The sequence below is a fragment of the Emys orbicularis genome, chromosome 6, assembly GCF_028017835.1.
Source record: "Emys orbicularis isolate rEmyOrb1 chromosome 6, rEmyOrb1.hap1, whole genome shotgun sequence".
Lineage (NCBI taxonomy): Eukaryota > Metazoa > Chordata > Testudines > Emydidae > Emys > Emys orbicularis.
This window is the reverse complement of record NC_088688.1, coordinates 51,688,630-51,707,584: the sequence shown is the minus strand read 5'-3', so window position 1 is coordinate 51,707,584 and position 18,955 is coordinate 51,688,630. Positions and strand designations below refer to the sequence as shown.

Here is an 18,955-nt window from a genome sequence, read left to right as displayed (position 1 = left end):
GCCGGTTAAAATAAAGTTGAGTTTTAATTGTTCTGAAGTGACTCTGGCTTCTACAACCCAAAAGGCAGGAAGATAGCTAATAAAGTCCAGAATAAACAAATAAAGGCCATAGAACCTTCATTGGGTGGGATAAATCTACTTCATAGTGACTGTCTTTGCAAGGAAAGGGGTTCCATGGCTATGTGCCTTGGATAGGGCTCTTACGACAAAGGAAAGCTGGCATAAGATTGCTCAGAGCTCCCAACCACTGAGGAGAAAAAATTGGAATACAGAAGCATAACAGTGAATTGTGTGCTTGCTAGGTCTTCCTGGTGTACTTACATGATCCACAATTTTCACTATAGCCACCTGTTCTCATATTGCAAAGATAAATGGCTCTCTATTCCGTTACATCTGTTTTTAGGATGTCTGGTGATATAAAGATGAGAAGAAGGAATTCCTAAATCTACTTCAGAGAGACAAGGTGGGTGAGGTAATCTCTTTTATTGGAGGAACTTCTGTTAGTGAAAGAGACAAGCTATGGAGCTACACAGAGCTCTTCTGCAGATCTGAATAAAAGATATTACCTCACCCACCCTGTTTCGCTAATGTCCTGGGACCAACACGGCTACAACAACACTGTAAACATCAATGAGAGATCTAATTCATTCATTCTGAAAGTATTAGAAACTTGGAGTCAGATTTTCAGAAAGTGAGGCCCGAAGTCCATGCAAAAGGTATATATTAGTTTACATTTGCATACACAGTTACCATAATTGCACATGTATGTAGGGTATTAGCACATATAAATGGGTATTTTGCACCCAAAATTGCAGTAATTGCATGCATATGCAGGCAATCAGATTGAGATTCTGTGCTGCTGAAACACAATGCAGAACTCACAGCCTTGGGGAGAGAGCAGGCTAAAGTGGCTATAAACCACCTTTGTGTGCTTCTGATTTGGTGCTGTTCTTGGGGCTGTAGTGTCTCATGGCATAACTTAGATGACTCCTGGGGGAATTCTCTCCCAGCCAGATCCATGGATTTTGTGGCCCCTTTTCCTGGAGCAGGGGTGAGAATCTCATCTTCAAATATTACAGAGACGGGGGCCATATAATAAGCATTACAGGATTAAATTAAAAAAATGTGTATGCAACCTGTTGTCTCATTTTCTGATCATCTCACCCATAAAGCAGCTTTGCAAAACTTAAAATGTACCAACATAGGCAAAAAATTTAGTCACCCACCCTTTACTATGGCTATTGATGATGATGAAAACGAATGATATTTTACTCATCCATCCAAAAAGTTACTTGCTGTGGACAAGTGGGTGACTAGAATTTTACAAAACAGTTTTCCAGAGGTTGCTACTAGACATAGTAGATATTTCTTATTTCAAATGTTATTGTAACCTAAAAAGCTGCAAATCCTCCAGAACTGATTTCTAGTTCCTTTAATAAATACTATTTCCTAACCTATTTTTGAAGGGATGGGCTGTGGAGGCTTTCTGCATTCCTCCAAATACCCAGGGATATGATTACTTTTTATCTATCATGACTAAAAATACTCAAGAGAAATGTTGAATATAAATAGTACACACAAGGAGAGACGGGAAATGGGGTGGGGCATTAGCATTTGTTCTGAAGCCCAGCACCGTGAGGGAGATGATTATCTTTGTTCCTTTTTCTTTTGAGGTTCATTTATCTATATTTTTTACTATACGGTTATTTGCTATTTCACTAACTTTACTGAAACTTTTCACTTCTTATTCACTAAAGGTCAGCTTCTGCCACCCTTATGTAGAGTACCTTACTCCATAAGTATTTCTATTGATTTCAGTTGGACTATTCATGGAGTAATGTACTGCTAAATATGAATAAGGGTCCTACAGTATGGTACAGAGTAAGGCACTACTCAATGTGAGCAAGGGTGGCAGAATCTGGCCCTCATTTTATTATATTATTATTAATTGGTTTATTGACTGTCATTCAAAGCCATGTGATTATTTCCTGTTTTTAACTAAAATAAAACATTGTTTGAAATGCCTGAAAGTGTTTCTTTTTTCCTCTCTTCTATTGTACAATACTTGGATTTTGTAAAACCTGTATCAAATATACCAGTGCAACAGGGATGGTATTTAAGAAGGCTTTTTCCTGCTATCAAGCTGACGTGTTATTGAATTCAACACTGTTTCTGATTAAGACTTCCAGATTACTGGAGGCTGCAATTTACTGTTCAGGAGTCATAGTTTTATTTAAATATTTTTAAGTATTATTTAACTCAGAACCTATTTACAACTATACAATTAATTTACCATAGGATGATAGAAAAGGTAGTTGCAAGGGCCCGATCTATGATCAGAGCAGGACCAGAAAGGGGATGGAACAGCCACCTTTCCACTCTCCTGATCCTGAAGCTGAAATTGCCTTCAGAGCAATTTACAACACCCCTACAGCTGCTCTAAAATTAGTCACCAAGCTAGTCACTAGCTTCTTTGCAAAAAATCACCGGATTGCATTATGCGGCAGCTCCACCCCCCTCCACCTCATTGCACTCGTTTCTCCTTGCCCATCCCTTTTTTTTGTAAATACCTCTACATACTACTACCTAGTTCAATTCCAGGTTTAAAACTCATTTTTTTATATTATTATTGTTAAACACTAAGAGTTTGCTAGACCCACAATTTTGATTTGATTTCCTTGAGAAATTAGCTGCATTACTTATGTAGCATTAGTTTCTTCCATGTACAGCTATTAAACGTGCTTCGGTCAGCCAAAGAAAACGTTATTTTTTTTTTATTGTATATTATTTATGCCTTTAAAGAATGTTATCCTTTCTGAAGGACCTTGCACTTATTTTACTGAATAACTAACCATTACAATTAGGGCTGTCGATTAATCACAGTTAACTCATTCGATTAACTCAAAAAAATTTATCGCAATTAAAAAAATTAATTGCGATTAATCGCAGTTTTAATCGCACTGTTAAATAATAGAATACCAATTGAAATTTATTAAATATTTGGATGTTTTTCTACATTTTCATATATATTGTATTCCATGTTGTAATTCAAATAAAAGTGTATATTATTTTTGCTTACAAATATTTGCACTGCAAAAATGATAAACAAAAGAAAAAGTATTTTTCAATTCACCTCATACAAGTACTGTAGTGCAATCTCTTTGTTGTGAAAGTGCAACTTACAAATGTAGATTTTTTTGTTACATAATTTCATTCAAAAACAAAACAATGTAAAACTTCAGAGCCTACAAGTCCACGCAGTCCTACTTCTTGTTCAGCCAATTGCTAAGACAAACAAGTTTGTTTACATTTAAGGGAGATAATGCTGCCCTCTTCTTATTTAGAATGTCACCAGAAAGTGAGAACAGGCATTTGCATGGCACTTTTGTAGCCGGCATTGCAAGGTATTTACATGCCAGATATGCTAAACATTTGTATGCCTCTTCATGCTTCGGCCACCATTCCAGAGGACATGCTTCCATGCTGATGACGCTCATTAAAAAATAATGTGTTAATTAAATTTCTGACTGAATTCCTTGAGGGAGAATTGTATGTCCCCTGCTCTGTTTTACCCACATTCTACCATATATTTTATGTTATAGCAGTCTCGGATGATGACCCAGCACATGTTGTTCATTTTAAGAACACTTTCACAGCAGATTTGACAAAACGCAAAGAAGGTACCAATGTGAGATTTCTAAAGATAGCTACAGCACTCGACCCAAGATTTAAGAATCTGAAGTGCCTTCCAAAATCTGAGAGGGATGAGGTGTGGAGCATGCTTCCTGAACTCTTAAAAGAGCAACACTCCGATGCGGAAACTACAGAACCCGAACCACCAAAAAAGAAAATCAACCTTCTGCTGGTGGCATCTGACTCAGATAATGAAAATGAACATGCGTCAGTCCACACTGGTTTGGACTGTTATCGAGCAGAAATCATCATCAGCATGGACGCATGTCCTCTGGAATGGTGGTTGAAGCATGAAGGGACATATGAATCTTTAGCGCATCTGGCACATAAATATCTTGCGACGCCGGCTACAAAAGTACCATGAGAACACCTGTTCTCACTTTCAGGTGACGTAAACAAGAAGTGGGCAGCATTATCTCCTGAAAATGTAAACAAACTTGTTTGTCTGAGCGACTGGCTGAACAAGAAGTAGGACTGTGTGAACTTGCAGGCTCTAAAATTGTACATTGTTTTATTTTTGAATGCAGTTTTTTTTACATAATTCTACATTTGTAAGTTCAACTTTCATGATAAAGAGATTGCATTACAGTACTTGTATTAGGTGAATTGAAAAATACTATTTCTTTTGTTTTTTACAGTGCAAATACTTGTAATCAAAAATAAATATAAAGTGAGCACTGTACACTGTATTTTGTGTTATAATTGAAATCAATATATTCGAAAATGTACAAAACATCAAAAAATATTTAAATAAATTATATTATATTATTGTTTAACAGTGTGATTAATTGTGATAAATTTTTTTAATCTCTTGACAGCCCTAATTACAATATTTTCAGTTCCTTATATGTGAAAAATAAAAAATACCTTCATCTGGAGATCCACAACATAACTAGCTGTTATCAATAGTACAGGCTGCTGTCTCCCATAATACTATTGTATTTACAGAAAGTTAAGAGATCTATGATGATTTGATGGTTTTGAAAGTCAACAGGTAGAAGTCCAAATACTCTCAAGGGACCTTAGCTAAGTTAGATACTCTGAGGAGAGCTTCCAAAAAATTAAGCATTAAGGATCTCAACAGGGTTTTCAAATGAAGTTACCTATAAGACAAGAGGATAATCAAGTACATTAATTGAAAGAAACCAATCACAATCTCCATCTCCTAGATGATTTCCTATTCTACTCTGTTTTTATAGGGTGTCCATTAAGATGGCAGATTTTTCAGAATTAGAAGATTAAACAAGGAGACTGATGTCTCTCTGTGAGGAGAGCTGCTTCTAGAGATAGGGATGAACCAACATTTAGTAATTAAGTAGTGAATCCACTGTGGCAGCAGAGTGCCTTCTGACCTTCAGCCTCTTCTCTTGATCCAGTGGCAACGGGAATAATAAATGAAATTACTATTCCAGATTAAATTCTGGGAGATCTAAATGGATCAATGAATAAACAATAAAGTCCAAACATATCAAATTTGATTACTGATGGCAAAGATTAGAATCTTAGTGCCAATGGATACCAAGGCTATTCTACAAACCCAGGAAACTTTATATACAAAAGCAAGGAGCAGACTTACATCATCATACAGCCATTTTCCACTTTCATTTTAAGAAAGATGATTACCACTGAGCCTAGGCCTAAGAACCAAACATGCTACTATCAAATCAGAGCCCAGTTAGGGCCAGATTTAGTTCCCAATGAAATCAGAATGAGTCTTTCTATTGACTTTAATGAGAGTTGGATCAGATACTTCATACTCACTTTTTCTGAAACCTGCCAATGGTTAGCAGTGCTTCATGTATTACTACAGCTGCATAATTATGAAAACAAGGGAAAAAACACTTTGAAACATAAAAAGGCCTGTCCAAAAGAAACAACAAATCCTTTCATTTTAAGATTTTTTCCTTGTATTTAAACACAAAAAGGAGTACTATTCCAGTGTGTTCTGCTTTAGAATACCTCTCCTTTCCAGAAACTCATAATTTCCAATCCAGCACTAGCAGTGATGAATGGCTATGAGTCCTTCCTTGATAGTTTAATAGCTGAGTTATAGCCTATAACCTTATCAAAGCAGCAGCTTTTAAAATGTTCTACTTTGATAGGCTTGCATGGCTTTCTTCATTATTATTTAATATTTATATTCCAGTAGTGTGCAGACATCCTAAACAGGATGTGGTCCTAGTGTACTAGCTGATATACAAACACATGGAGAGAGGCAGTCCAAACCTTCAAATGTGTATAATCTAAGACAAGCAACATACAAAAGATGAGAGAGAAGGATACAATCAGTATATACATTTGAATTTTTTTTTAATAAATATATGACTGCTCTTCACCTTAACCTGATTGGCTGATTTCTTATAGGCATCACAGCAAATGAGGATTTGGAGGAAGGATTTGAAGGACTTCTAAAGGATCAGTTCAGGGAAGGGCATTCCATGCATAAGGGGCAGCATCGGAATTTTAGTGGGAAGAGTGGCAAGCAGGCAGTAAAGGCTGGCATTGATGGTGGAGCAGATGGGGCAAGGGGTGATGTGATAGGAAGCAGAAGCACGTCAGTAGGGAGGGGAAGTGCCTTGAAGGTGAGGACTTGCTGTGATATGAAAAGGGAACAAATAAAGATTAACAGTAGCCTTCCTACTTGTAACAAGGTGGAGAGTGGCCTCCCTCTGATGCTGACAGGGAGGAACCACTCCCTGCCCACTGGTGGGTGGAACCAGGCCAGGCCTGCCCTTTGGGCCAGAAGCAGAGGGGCAGAACAGGAAGTATAAGAAGCGGGGCCTCCAGCTCAGTTGAGGGAGAGCCAGGGAAGAAGTCAGATGCTGCTGGCTCCTGGACCGAGCTGTACCAACCCCTGCCTCTGGAGGAGCTGCTGGAACTACCGGCTACCGAGAACCCTGAAGAGCCTGAGGGCCCATGAGCCTACAAACAGGTAGGGGTAGGTAGTAGCCCAGAGACACCAGACATTAGTCCAGTTGTGTTGCTGAAACCACAGGCAGCATGTTTCGGCAGGATCCCTGCTGATCCAATAGCGGGATTCCCTGCCGCTCTTAGGGTCCTGGGCTGGGAGCTGGTGGAGTAGGGTGGGCCTGGACCTCCTACCCCCTGCTGCCAACTCCACCCCTGGGGTGGCAGCCTACCCACCTTAGGCTGGACAGCCTGCGTTTGCTTGCTCTCTGCCCAGCCAGGGATCTGGGCCACAGACTGCTTTTGCTCTGCCCAGGCCAGAGGGTTTGAACCTGACTGCTGTCTGCGCAGCCAGGGATCTGGGCCCTAGACTCTTTACTGCCTTACTGTGCTAATCCCCTGTTGATCGGCTCTCAGCGGCTAGGTGGCGCTGCGAGGTGGAGTGGCCTCCCTCTGACTCTGGAACGGAGGAACCACTCCTCTACACTACTATACAGGTTTTTTTCTTCCCCCAATTACCTTAACATTAGCTCACAGAACAGATTTAATTACCTCTTTATGAGCAAAAAAACATATGTCCGAACAGTCACCTCTGTGACTCTCTCAACATATGGTGTGCATATTGTCACTTAGACATTGCACTCTTCAGAACAATCAGCAAACCTTTAAAAGCCATCTCCCTACCCATGTGAATGGAAGATTTGCATGTGGCTGAGCCACAGAGCTTTACTGAACCTGCCTTGCTAATTATTAAGTCATTAGTCAACCCCAAACATGTAAAATTGTCATAGTTCTGTATTCACATGGACTCTAGCTGCTATTATATGCATGTAAATTCACAAGACAAAAGAATGTCGACATAATTTAATAAGACTATAATGTTTAAAAACAATTTTTCAGCACAGTCACAAGAGAATAAGGAAATTTCTTTTAGTGAAGTGATAGCTACCTTGCTTACAGTTAGTATATTATACCCCTCAGTGGTACCAATTATTTGGCATTTTTCTTAAAGCTTCAGGTCCTGATTAAAAATAAAACGTGAGATTCTCATGTAAATGAAAAGTAAGTCTCTAGTCCTCATGGTTGTGAGGGGAAAAGTGGAAAATGTGAATCCTAAAGATTCCAACACCAGAAGACAAATAAAAAGAACTAAACATGCATTATTTTTTAACACTTGAGCTGTCAATACTGTGACCTTTGGAACTCCAAACAATCCAACTAAGTTAAGACACGGTCATATGACCAAAAATATTTTTAACTAATGCCTTGTAAACTTGTCAATAGTTCTTTAACTGCTTAACTACTGGCTTAAATAATGGCTTAAATCACATAACAGCTCAAAAATGTATCCAACACAGGTGAAGTCTGATGCTGCTACACAAGTGGAGCAAAAAGACTCTGGGTGAGGGACATTTAAACTTATTCCATGCTTACTGCACCATTTAGGACATCTGTACTTGATCTTGTGTTGCATTTTACTCTTATTTGACACACAGAAATGCAGCATTAGTTTCCTCAACTTGGCTTCTAGATCTGGGCCAAGATTTTCAATAATGAGCACTTAAATTTAGGGTACTAAATCCATATTTAAATGGCAAAGTGGCCTGATTTTCAAATGTGCTGGGCACTCAGAAGTTCCACTGGTATCAATGGGATCTCCTGAGTGCTCAGTAATTTTGGAAATCAGACCACTTACTTAGGAATAAGTAAGCATAGTAGGCATCTATTTTTGAAAATCATGGCCTAGATTGGGATGATAATCTTGCAGTCACTTACCCAATACTTCTCAGATCACCCCATCTCATGGAGGATCACAACTGTTTGCTATTGTCCCAAGAGTGAGGATTCACACTGACAACAGCTGAAGGAGAAAAAAATGGTTACTGACCACAGTAACTGTGATCCTCGGATATTATTGCCCATATGGATCCACATTTCCATTATAAACCACATTTTCTGGCTGCTGAAACTTTCCATACAAGATCTTAGTATGAACTTTGCTGCTTTTTCAACAAAACAATCCATACATTATACAGACATTTACAAGTTTGACAATTATTTTGAAATCTTATAACACAATAGCTAGTAGCTTAAAATTGAAAGTGTGCAAGTTATTAGTCTATTATAATATTGAATCATAACAAGCGGCCAAGATGTTATAGTTTTAAAACTATACTGCAAGCACGCAATACATTTTAAAATATTTTTTTATAGGACATTTACTGCATAAAGCACTGTACTGTATGCTGGTTGTATAATTCCAAAGCTCCACTGCATTTCCAGTCCACCAGGTACACAGCTAGGTTTTTTAAACCTCCCTAATTATCCATAAGACACGATGTGTTTCAGCTAACTCAGTCTCTCTTGCTTTCTTTGAAATATTCATTTTATTTTATTTGAAAAAGGACAAGAACTCCACAAATAAATGAAGCAATATTTAAAGGGATACCACTCAGGATGTAAGACCTCAAAACTGGCCTCACATGACAAGTATCCCAAATTGGAGATCTTACCCTTCAAGATTACAATCATATACATCTTATTAACAGACCATTTCTACACCACGATATAGATTATTAAAAAGCCCACACAATGTACAATGTGATTTACTGTAAAAAAAAAATGATATGTATGTACTATCATAAGGAATCAACATGAATTTATTTACAATTTTATTCCCCCAAAAATTATGGTAAAAGAAAGTAAAGGTTGCAAAGTCAAGTACTCAAAAGTTTGGCAATGCCAGAATGAAGGTTGCCTATGCATCCTAAATTTGGCCCTCGTATGTATATGCATTATAATTACATGACCATATTACTTACGTGATCACATACTGTTACCTGATCTTTAATTCTTTAATTACATGATCCCATACTATTTTTTCCATATGACACCTGCCTCATTTAGTGCACAGGATGGCCAGTACTCACTGAATGGGTAGATATTAAATATTTATTTCCATACACATCTTTCAGTGTGTGGCCCATGCCATATTATTGCACACCACCCAAACCATGCACTGAATACAACTGATTTATTTCCTCATGGGCTTTTTGGTGGTATTCATCACCATAATATTTGAGTTCTTCACAAACATTCATGAACTTATCTTCACAACACATCTGTGAGGAAGGGAGGTATAATTATCCCCATTTTATAGCTTAGTAACTGAGGCTCAGAGAGTTTAAGGCCAAAATTGTCCACTAATTTTAGGTGCCCACTTTGAGACACCTGGGACCTGACTGTTCACAGTACTTAGCATTTTTATGCCACTTCATATGTGGCCCTGGGGTCAACCACACTGGCCACTGCAGAAGTCACTGCAGAAGTCTGCAGAAGTGACAGACACGGAGCCCTAGTCATAATGTACATGTATAAGGGGGCCAAATTAAGGTCACCTGTGACACCTTAACTCTGGTATTTTCTGACTTTTGAGTACTTGACTTTGGAGCCTTAATCTTCTAACATGGGTGGGTGTAGGGGGCGAAGTTTTTGCATGTAATTACCTAGGTTTTTTTAAAAAGCAAACAAAAACAGAAATTCCATACTGTAGAACCACACTGAACTCCCCACATGCTTCATCAGTACAGAGTTCTATCACTTGAGCTAAGGGAGTAACTGATAGTAATAGCAGACTGTTATCCTCTTTGTGGATCAGCTCTAGAGCAGATGAGAAAAATACTTGCCAGTTGATTTCAAAGATATTAGTTAGAAAGCAGAGGAACACTGAGACTCAAGAATCCTTGGTTCTATTCTAGGTTCTGGAAGGGACTGTAATCTAGTGGTTACAATCTTTCCTTATCACCCTCACCACTATCATCACCTACCTTTTGTGTCCCTAGCATCAGCCCTTAAAGCCTGTTTTTGTCACTCCCACCATCCCCAACTGCAACCTTTCTCTGCCCCATTCTGCCCTTCACACCCTGTCACTGCCCAGACCTCATCTGCAGCCTGTCCCTGCCCACTTCTCTCCTGTCACCCCACCCACACAGCTTGCCCCTTTCATCCTTCTGAGCCTGCCCCTATTCTCTCCCTACAACTTGCATTTTCTCCATCTCACCCCCCTCAGCCTGTCTGCCCCACCTGCCCTGCTCCCCCTGCCCTGACCACTGTAGTGTGAGGACATAAACTGAAGAGCCAGCATGTAATTAAGCCGCAACTAGAGAACTTCCTAACTGGAAAGTTGCTATGTTTATTAAGTTCCCTGCTGCAACACATCCTGGACCTCACTGGTAACTGTGGAGGACCAGGAACTCTATAACCACTCCACATCTCCTTTTCTTTATAATAAAAGATTAAAACAAATTATAATCCAATGTATACACGCACAACAATTCAAAATAAACTTCAAATTCCTTAGAACTCTTTACACTACTATATCCCCTTATCAATTGCATTTAAAAATAGTCCTCAGCAGTATTCTAAAGATCAAATCTGTGAGGGAGATCTGATCAGTCTTCCAGACCATGTTCTCATCTCTGTTGAGTTTGTGTGTGGAGTTCCTTGTGGAGAGGACTCATTTCCTGATAGAGTGCTTGCAGACCCCAGATCCTCTCTTTGTTGTGTTGGGAAATAGTGAAGATGAACACAATTCCTCCAGAGAAGTATTTTTAGAATCTCCACTAGTTTCAGCCAAGTTCTGAATTGTTCCAAATATCTGGAGGCTACTAAGCCAAATATTGTTCCCTGGTTACAGTTCAGGTGGTGCTTTTGTTCTTCGCTGAACATTGAAGTTTTGTTGCTGCTGGATTTTTATTTCAGCATTCCATTTTCAAAGTTCTGTCATTGGGCCATTTAAGTTTAAGTTGTATCCATGCTACAGACAAAGGCATCCTTCACTGTCTTCCCATTAGAAGATCTGCTAGAGATAGTCCAGATGCAAGTGGTGTTGACCACTATGTCAGGAGTACTTTATATGGGTCCAATGATTTTTGCAGAAGTCTTTTAAAAGTCTGCATTGCTCTCCTTCCCCCCCTCACCCCGGTTGCTTTAGGGATAATGTGGACTACTAGTCTGATGGTCAAAATCAAAGTCCTGTGCAAATGCTAAGAATGTTTCAGAGATAAATAGAGTCCCATTCAGATATGAGAACTTCACAAACTCCATATCTTACAAACATCAACTAGTTGCTGGATGACTTGTGCCAATGTGGTCGGTGTAAGTATAGTGAAGTCAATATATCTGGAGAAGTAATCAACTACACTAATGTATGTGTACCCTTTCCAGAAAAACAAGTATGTGGCTACCCAATGCCAAGGTCAGTCAGGAAGCTTTGCAGAGAGTAATAGTTCTGGCAAATATCTTCCCCCCCACCTTCTTGTTATATATCTTGCAGCCCTCTACTAAGACCTGAAATTACCTACTTGGACTGGGCCACTATACAGATAGTTATGCTTGTGCCCAGGGCTGTAACCAGGGCAGGGTGAGCGGGACAGCTGTCCAGGGCGCAAAACTGCAGGGGCGGAAAAATGAGGTGGAGAAATGAAGGGGGAAAACAGTGTGGGGTGCAAATATGCTTGCTTGCCCCAGGCGCTAAAGTGCCCTAGCTACGGCTCTGCTTGTGCACTGCACTTGTTTATACTTTGGTGCCCCTCACAGATTTTGGAGAGCACCTCTTTCTGAAGTACCATAGGATAAGAATGTGCTGTCCTTTCAGAAGAAGGCCATCAGTCACGTGAAAGTCATTTCGGTCCTCCCAATACGGTAGTAGGTCTGTTAGAAGCTGCCTTCTTCGACCTCACCCTCTTTGGCAGAATTGAGTCATCTTTTAGTTGTTCATCTTTAATTTGCTGAAGTCAGCTGGCAGATGCTGGAATTGCTGCCAGAACTAGGTCAAAGTGTACTTTGACATATTTCTCTAAAAGCCTTTTCTTCTTCCATTGGTGGCTGCTAAACTGGGACTCTGGATAGAGTGCCTGCTACTATGAGTGCTTTCCCTGGTGTGTCTTTAATGTTAAAAGAAAATCGCATCAGCCATAGTCAAAATCTTTGAATACTAAGTGGAAAGTCACCATGTGGTTTTGAACCCAATAATCCCACTAAGAGCTTGTTGTCTGTTTCTATATTAAAATTCAAGCCAAACAGATATGCACTGAGCTGTTCACAGAACCAAGTGACTGCTAGAGCTTCCTTTTTCACTTGAGCACATTGCTGCTTGGTTTCTGTGAGGATTTTTGATATCAACGTAACAGGTCTCTAGTCTCCTTCCAGGTGCATTTGTGTGAGCACTGATCCTAAACCATATGGAGATGTGTCCACTGCTACTGTTATTGAATAGTTTACTGAATATTGTACCAAAACACAATATTCAGTAAACTATTGTATTAAATACATTTTGCTGTGGACTATCCCAAATCCAAGTATTGTGACCGTTATGGAGCTCTCTTCACTGTTTTGTTAGATGAGCTAAATTTGGTAAGAGTTTCCCAAAATGATTTGTCATGCCCAGAAACATCTTTAGGTTTGGGTAAGGTGAGTAATGTCTTCAATTTGTTTGAATTTGGCTGAACTCCTTGATTGCTAACTATGGGTATGTCTACACCCAGCCGCTAGTTCAGCGGCTGGCAATCGAAGTTCTGGGTTCGACTTATCGCGTCTTGTCTGGACGCGATAAGTCGAACCAGGAAGTGCTCGCCGTCGACTGCGGTACTCCAGCTAGACGAGAGGAGTACCGTGGAGTCGACGGGGGAGCCTGCCTGCCGCGTGTGGACCGAGGTAAGATCGAACTAAGGTACTTCAAACTTCAGCTACGTTATTCACGTAGCTGAAGTTGCGTACCTTAGTTCGATTTGGGGGGTGAGTGTAGACCAAGCCTATGTATCCTACAGATTTTATCTTCTCCTCTCCAAATAAACATTTCTCTTTGTTTCAATATTATTTGATGCACTCTCCCCTGTGCTGCTAGTATGTAAGTCACATTGCTATTCTTTATCATTTCTTGCATTCTCAGTTTGCTGTAGCTTTTGCTAGTGTGAGATCTGGGTCTAACTTCTTCTGGCACATCGCTTCTGATGGCACAAACAATGAGACACTGGGTGAATGACGTAGCCACTCTAGCATGGCAGCATCATCCAGAGATGTCAAGTGCATCCATCCACCATCAAGATGATAGAGAGCAGTCCGTAACCAGATGGCATGTTGTTCTTGAACTCCCCAGGGGTAGCATGGAGAGCTCAAGAAGCCCCAATGGTAAAGACATGAGTTAAATCGCCTGTCACCACAACGTATCCTGGTGTAATGAAGAAGGATCTTTTAGTTCGTATTGTCATTCTGAGGGGCACGTGAGAGCCGATTCAGAGAGCCTACAGGATGCAGTTCTGAGTTGTTTATCTTCCAAGAAATGCACCACTGATCTAAAATATAATCTGACGTCTCCTGCTGACACTGTTCATTAGGTCACGTCTGATGTACTGTCTGAGAGGCTCAACTATTTCAGAAAAGGGGCATCTTGACTTTAACCAGCATTTTTGATGTGGCTTTCAGATTAAATTGCGAAGTAAGCTGTCTTGATAGTTGGCTGTGCACAGTAATGCATCCAGGATCCTGCCTTTGCACCTAATAGCTGGGAAGTGAGGAACAGAAGGCTAGAAACTGGAGTAGTTCAGGTCGTACCAGTAATAATATGAAGGGCAGCGCCAATCATTGAATACAACTTGCTGATCGTTGAGTCCAACTGAAACTGAGCTGGTAAATTGGTTGTTCTTCCAACAACTATCCTGTCTCTTATTAATTCTTCTTGTAATATTCCATATTTGCAATGTTCAGCAAGACTATGAACTTCAGTAATAAAAGTCTCGGCTGTTTCCTCTTGTTCCTGATGCTTCCATGAAATTTGGCTCTTGCATATATAATATTCTGTCTGCCTATTAAACGGGCATCAAAAGCCTCTTTCACTTGGGAAAAAAAACATGAGTACTTGTGGCACCTTAGAGACTAACAAATTTATATGAGCATAAGCTCAATCAATTAATCTTAATTAATTAGCCTCTTAGAGTTGGTATGGCTACTTCCACTTTTTCATGTTCTCTGTATGTATATATATCTTCTTACTATGTTCCATTCTATGCGTCTGATGAAGTGGGCGGTAGCCCACGAAAGCTTATGCTCAAATAAATGTGTTAGTCTCTAAGGTGCCACAAGTACTCCTGTTCTTTTTGCGGATACAGACTAACACGGCTGCTACTCTGAAATCTTTCACTTGGGGTATTCTTTCTTTTCCTCATCAGTGAGGGATGGGGCACACAAGGTACGATCATCAGCATCACACATGGCAAATATCAGGGATTTACCTGGTATTTTTGTGCTTTCCCTGTTAAACCAGAAGCCACCCGGAATTACTAAAAATCTATAAATTCAGCAAGGCCAGCTGCTTCAGTTGCTAAAATTAAACTTCTCTAAAAGAGCCTTTTGTCCTAAGGGCTCCATCGCTGCATTGAGATAGGGCTCTGCCTCCTTCCTGCAGCAGCTTTCACAGGGCTCCTCTCTGATTATCCACTTTCCTTGCTTACTTACCACTCCTGAGGTCTCTTTTATTTTCTTTACTCCTTCTTTAGAAAGAGGGACAGGGACGCCAGAACCAGAGGTGGCCGGGGGGGCCATGCCCGCCCACTTTTTAACATGCCTCGAGCAGGCGGAGCAGTGGTGGTACAGGCTGCATTTTGTGGCAGGGGAACTAATAAGATGATCCACTCCTCTGCCGCAAAGCGCAGACCCTGCCAGCAGTGCCAGCCTCTTCCTGGTGGGAGGGGCTGAGGTGGGCCTTTCCCCCCCTTGCCACGAGGCCCCACCCCTGGCCTGGCTGGAAGCCGGAGCCGAGCCGTGGTAAGAGCCGCCCAGGGACCCCAGGCCACTGTAGAGAGCCATGGATACTCCACTTGCCCTGGGCAGCATCCCCCAGGAGGTGGGGACATAGGCCAGGGGAGCCTTCAGGCACCCCCACCCAGGGCAGGTGGAGGATCCGGGGCTCTCCACTGTGGCCCGGGCTCCCTGGGCAGCTCTTACCACTGCTTGGCTCTGGTTTCACCAGGAGGCGAGGCGCCAGGGGGAAGAGGAGGAGCAGGGCCACAGTTCTGGTGCCCATGGTCCCACTTCTACACAGGCTCCGGCACGCCTGGAGAAAGATCCACTCACTTCTGACACCATATAGTGTGAGGACATAAACAAAAATAGTCATGCTTTAAGCAGCAACTAGATAACTTCCTAACTAGGAAGTTTCTACATTTATTCAGCTCCCTACTGCAAAACATCCTAGTCCTCTTTAGTAACTGTGGAAGACCAGGAATTCTATAACCACTCCACCTACCCACGCACTTTGTCTCCCCCCATCCTTTCATGCTGGTCTCTATCCCCCACCACCTCTTCATTCCAATCAGGCTTCCTTCTTCTCCTGGGCTTTAGAAGTGTAAATACCAGTGCTTCTATATCGTGATGCCAACTTTTCCCAACCTAGCGCTAAAAATTTCCCAAATCTGGTGAAAAATTCCCAAAGTTTTTTACAGTGCTTCTATATCCTGGGAAATTTCCCAAAACCTGGGAATTTGTGAGTAAAATGTTTCAACTTGGGAAATTGGGAATTTTCATTCAAAACATTTTACTCAAAAATTCCCAGATTTTGGGAAATTTCCCAGGATATAGAAGCACTGGTAAACACTGAGAGCACAGGAGAGGTTGTCTCTGTTTTCAGTCCTGGTGCCTGACACCACACTTGTCCCCGGCTGCCAGGAGGAGTTATTGCAGCAAAAGCCCTGCTCAGCACATGCAGCCCTGGGATGGAGCATGCCCAGTGAAGACAGAATCTTTGGAGACTTACCAAACTCCAACAAGTCTCTGCTGACCATGCGTGAACTGTGATTTTTCAGAGGCTTACAACTTGTACAAATTTGGACAAGTTATTTTTCCCTAATCTTGTTCTTGGAAACAGCAGAGTGTTTTTTTGCTGAAACTTTCCAAAAAACTAACCCTGAGGCAGACACCTGGCATGGAAAACTTCATCCTGAAGAATTGAAGTTTACCAAAGTTATAAATAACTGAAAATGGGATCTTATAATTGGAAATGCTGGGCAACCTTAGCTATAGGCGCACAGTAAATTAGAGGAAATCTATATGTTGTGCCTTAGCAACTATTGGTTTAAAATAGATGCATTTGGAATCCTTTAGACTTTTCAATAGGGTATATCCATCCATGGTCGATTTTTAGCTGTGTTCTGTTCAGAAAGACTAATACAAACTTTTGAGGTCCTTCAATCTCTCTCTCCTTTTTGGCCCCGCAGGAATTCGGCCTCCCTCCCCCAGACCTAGCTGATTCTCCTTCTCTGAACAGAACTCCCTAACCCTCCAATAACGACAAAAGATACAATCCCCATCATGCAGGCAGAGAGTCTCATGCTCCCTGCCTACCTCACAGCACACCCATTCCTGTGTCCTTTCACTGATCTGCTCTGGTCTCTTTCACACCCACAGCCTCCACTTCAGATATATCTAGCCTGTCCCCTGCTGGTTCTCATCCTGAAGAGAGGCGGGGAAATTGGTGACAGGAGAGTAAGGTACATCAGAAAAGCAAGATAGGAAATGAGGGAACTGGTGGGAGAAGGGAGAAAAGACCAGACAGACAGACCTGCTCTTCCTAATAATCCAATCCTGTCCCCATCTTTTAGTCACATTAAACCCTCCCTTCTTCACAGAAAATTAACAGTGTCCAGATGTCACTCACTTACAAATTAGCTCCAGTAATTCTCAGAGTTAATGTAATGTTAATGCTGTGATATTAGCTAACACAAGCCAGGAAATTTAGAATGAAATTTGAAATTTCTGCCTTAGCTAGATCCTTTAGAGTATTGTTAGTGGAGATCTCCACTCCTGGAACTAGACCTGAACACTGCACTGCAAAAAAAAAAAAAAAAAAAAACCACAACACACACAGTTACTTTCAAATTCAATGATGTTTGGATTCAGACTGACTTTTTTTCTTCAAATATTAATTCACATGTTTGACACTGATCATGGGTCACAATTTTGCACCAAAAAACAAGCCAGTGAACTACCTTTCTCCCAATTTGTAAATATTTCCATACTATGTAACTTAAGCTTCATGTCCACCTAGTGACTGATGTAATATATGATTAAATGTATTTATTTCAGTTTATACTTCATGTTTTTCCTCTATTCTGATAATTTGCCAATAAAATTTGTTTCTACGACAGCTGAGCCTAGCACACAAACTGACAGGGAAATGCAAAACACCTTCAAAGAAAAGCACATTAAAAAGCTTAGAAATCACCAGAAAGCTTTAACAGCTCTGTTGGCTGTTGCACAATGGGATGCAGGAATTGCAGTAATGTTCTTCTTCCATCTGGTGCCTGCAAAGTTGCTGTTTTCAGAGGCATTCATTACTCTAAGCAAACTGTTCACTTGTTCGTTCATCGGAGGCTGCCCATTATTCTTTGGGAAAGTCTTCAGTTGTGTCTCTCCCCCATCGTAAAAGCTGGCTGTCTTTCTGTATCCCATTTTATCACCTGTCCCAAGGAAACATGCATCTCCTCTGTCCCAAGCTAGGGTGACCAGATGTCCCGATTTTATCGGGACTGTCCCGATATTTGCTTCTTTGTCCCGCGTCCCGACCAATGTTTGGTCGGGACACTGGACAAAAAAGAAATGTTGCCCTCCGCTCTGGCACTTGCGCCCCCCCGCCCCGGCTCCGCCCCCTCCTTCCCCCATTGGCTCCCTTCCCAAATCCCCACCCTGGCCCCGCCTCTTCCCCAACCACGCAGCATTCCTCCTCCCTCCCAGGCTTGCAGCATGGCGGGGCAAGCCTGGAGGGAGGGGGTGGCGGCGGTGCTTGGATCCTGGAGCTGGTGAGTCAGCTCCGGCACCCGGGCACCAGGCGGGCGGGCAAAGGGGAGCTGGCAAGGGAGGGAGACGGGGGGCTCAGCTGTGAGCCCCCCGCCACGCCAGAGGGCTCCTGCCTGAGCCGTTGCACCCTCGGGGCCGGGAGCGCAGCCTGGAGGCTGCTCCAGCCCTGCAGCCCGCGGGGCAGCGCGGTGAGTCCGGTCGGGGACAGCGCGGGGGCGTGGGCCGAATCACTGCTGCTGCCGGGGAGCCCCGCGCCTCTCCCTCCCGCTCGCGGCTGCGGCTCCTTCCCGGCGGGACGTGCCCCCCGACCTGCCCCGGGCACATGCGGCGCGCGTCCAGCTGCTCCTTCCCGCCGGGAAGGAGCCGCAGCCACGAGTGGGAGGGAGAGGCACGGGGCTCCCTGGCAGCAGCGGGGATTCAACCCCTGCCGCCCACCCGGCTCCTGCCCGCTCCGCGCTGCCCCCGCCCGGACCCACCGCGCCCCGCATATGCCCGTGGCGGGCCGGGG

The 18,955-nt window shown here is 42.2% G+C and overlaps 1 protein-coding gene across 1 annotated transcript in view; it reads right to left on the bottom strand.

The window, feature by feature from the left end:
* Positions 1–18,955, bottom strand: part of ATG10 (autophagy related 10) — a 118,153-nt gene that overhangs the window by 73,113 nt on the left and 26,085 nt on the right. The window contains exon 6 of the mRNA XM_065407012.1: positions 14,472–14,492. Within this exon, the coding sequence (XP_065263084.1) occupies positions 14,472–14,492 (21 nt within the window). The remainder of the gene's footprint in view (positions 1–14,471; positions 14,493–18,955) is intronic.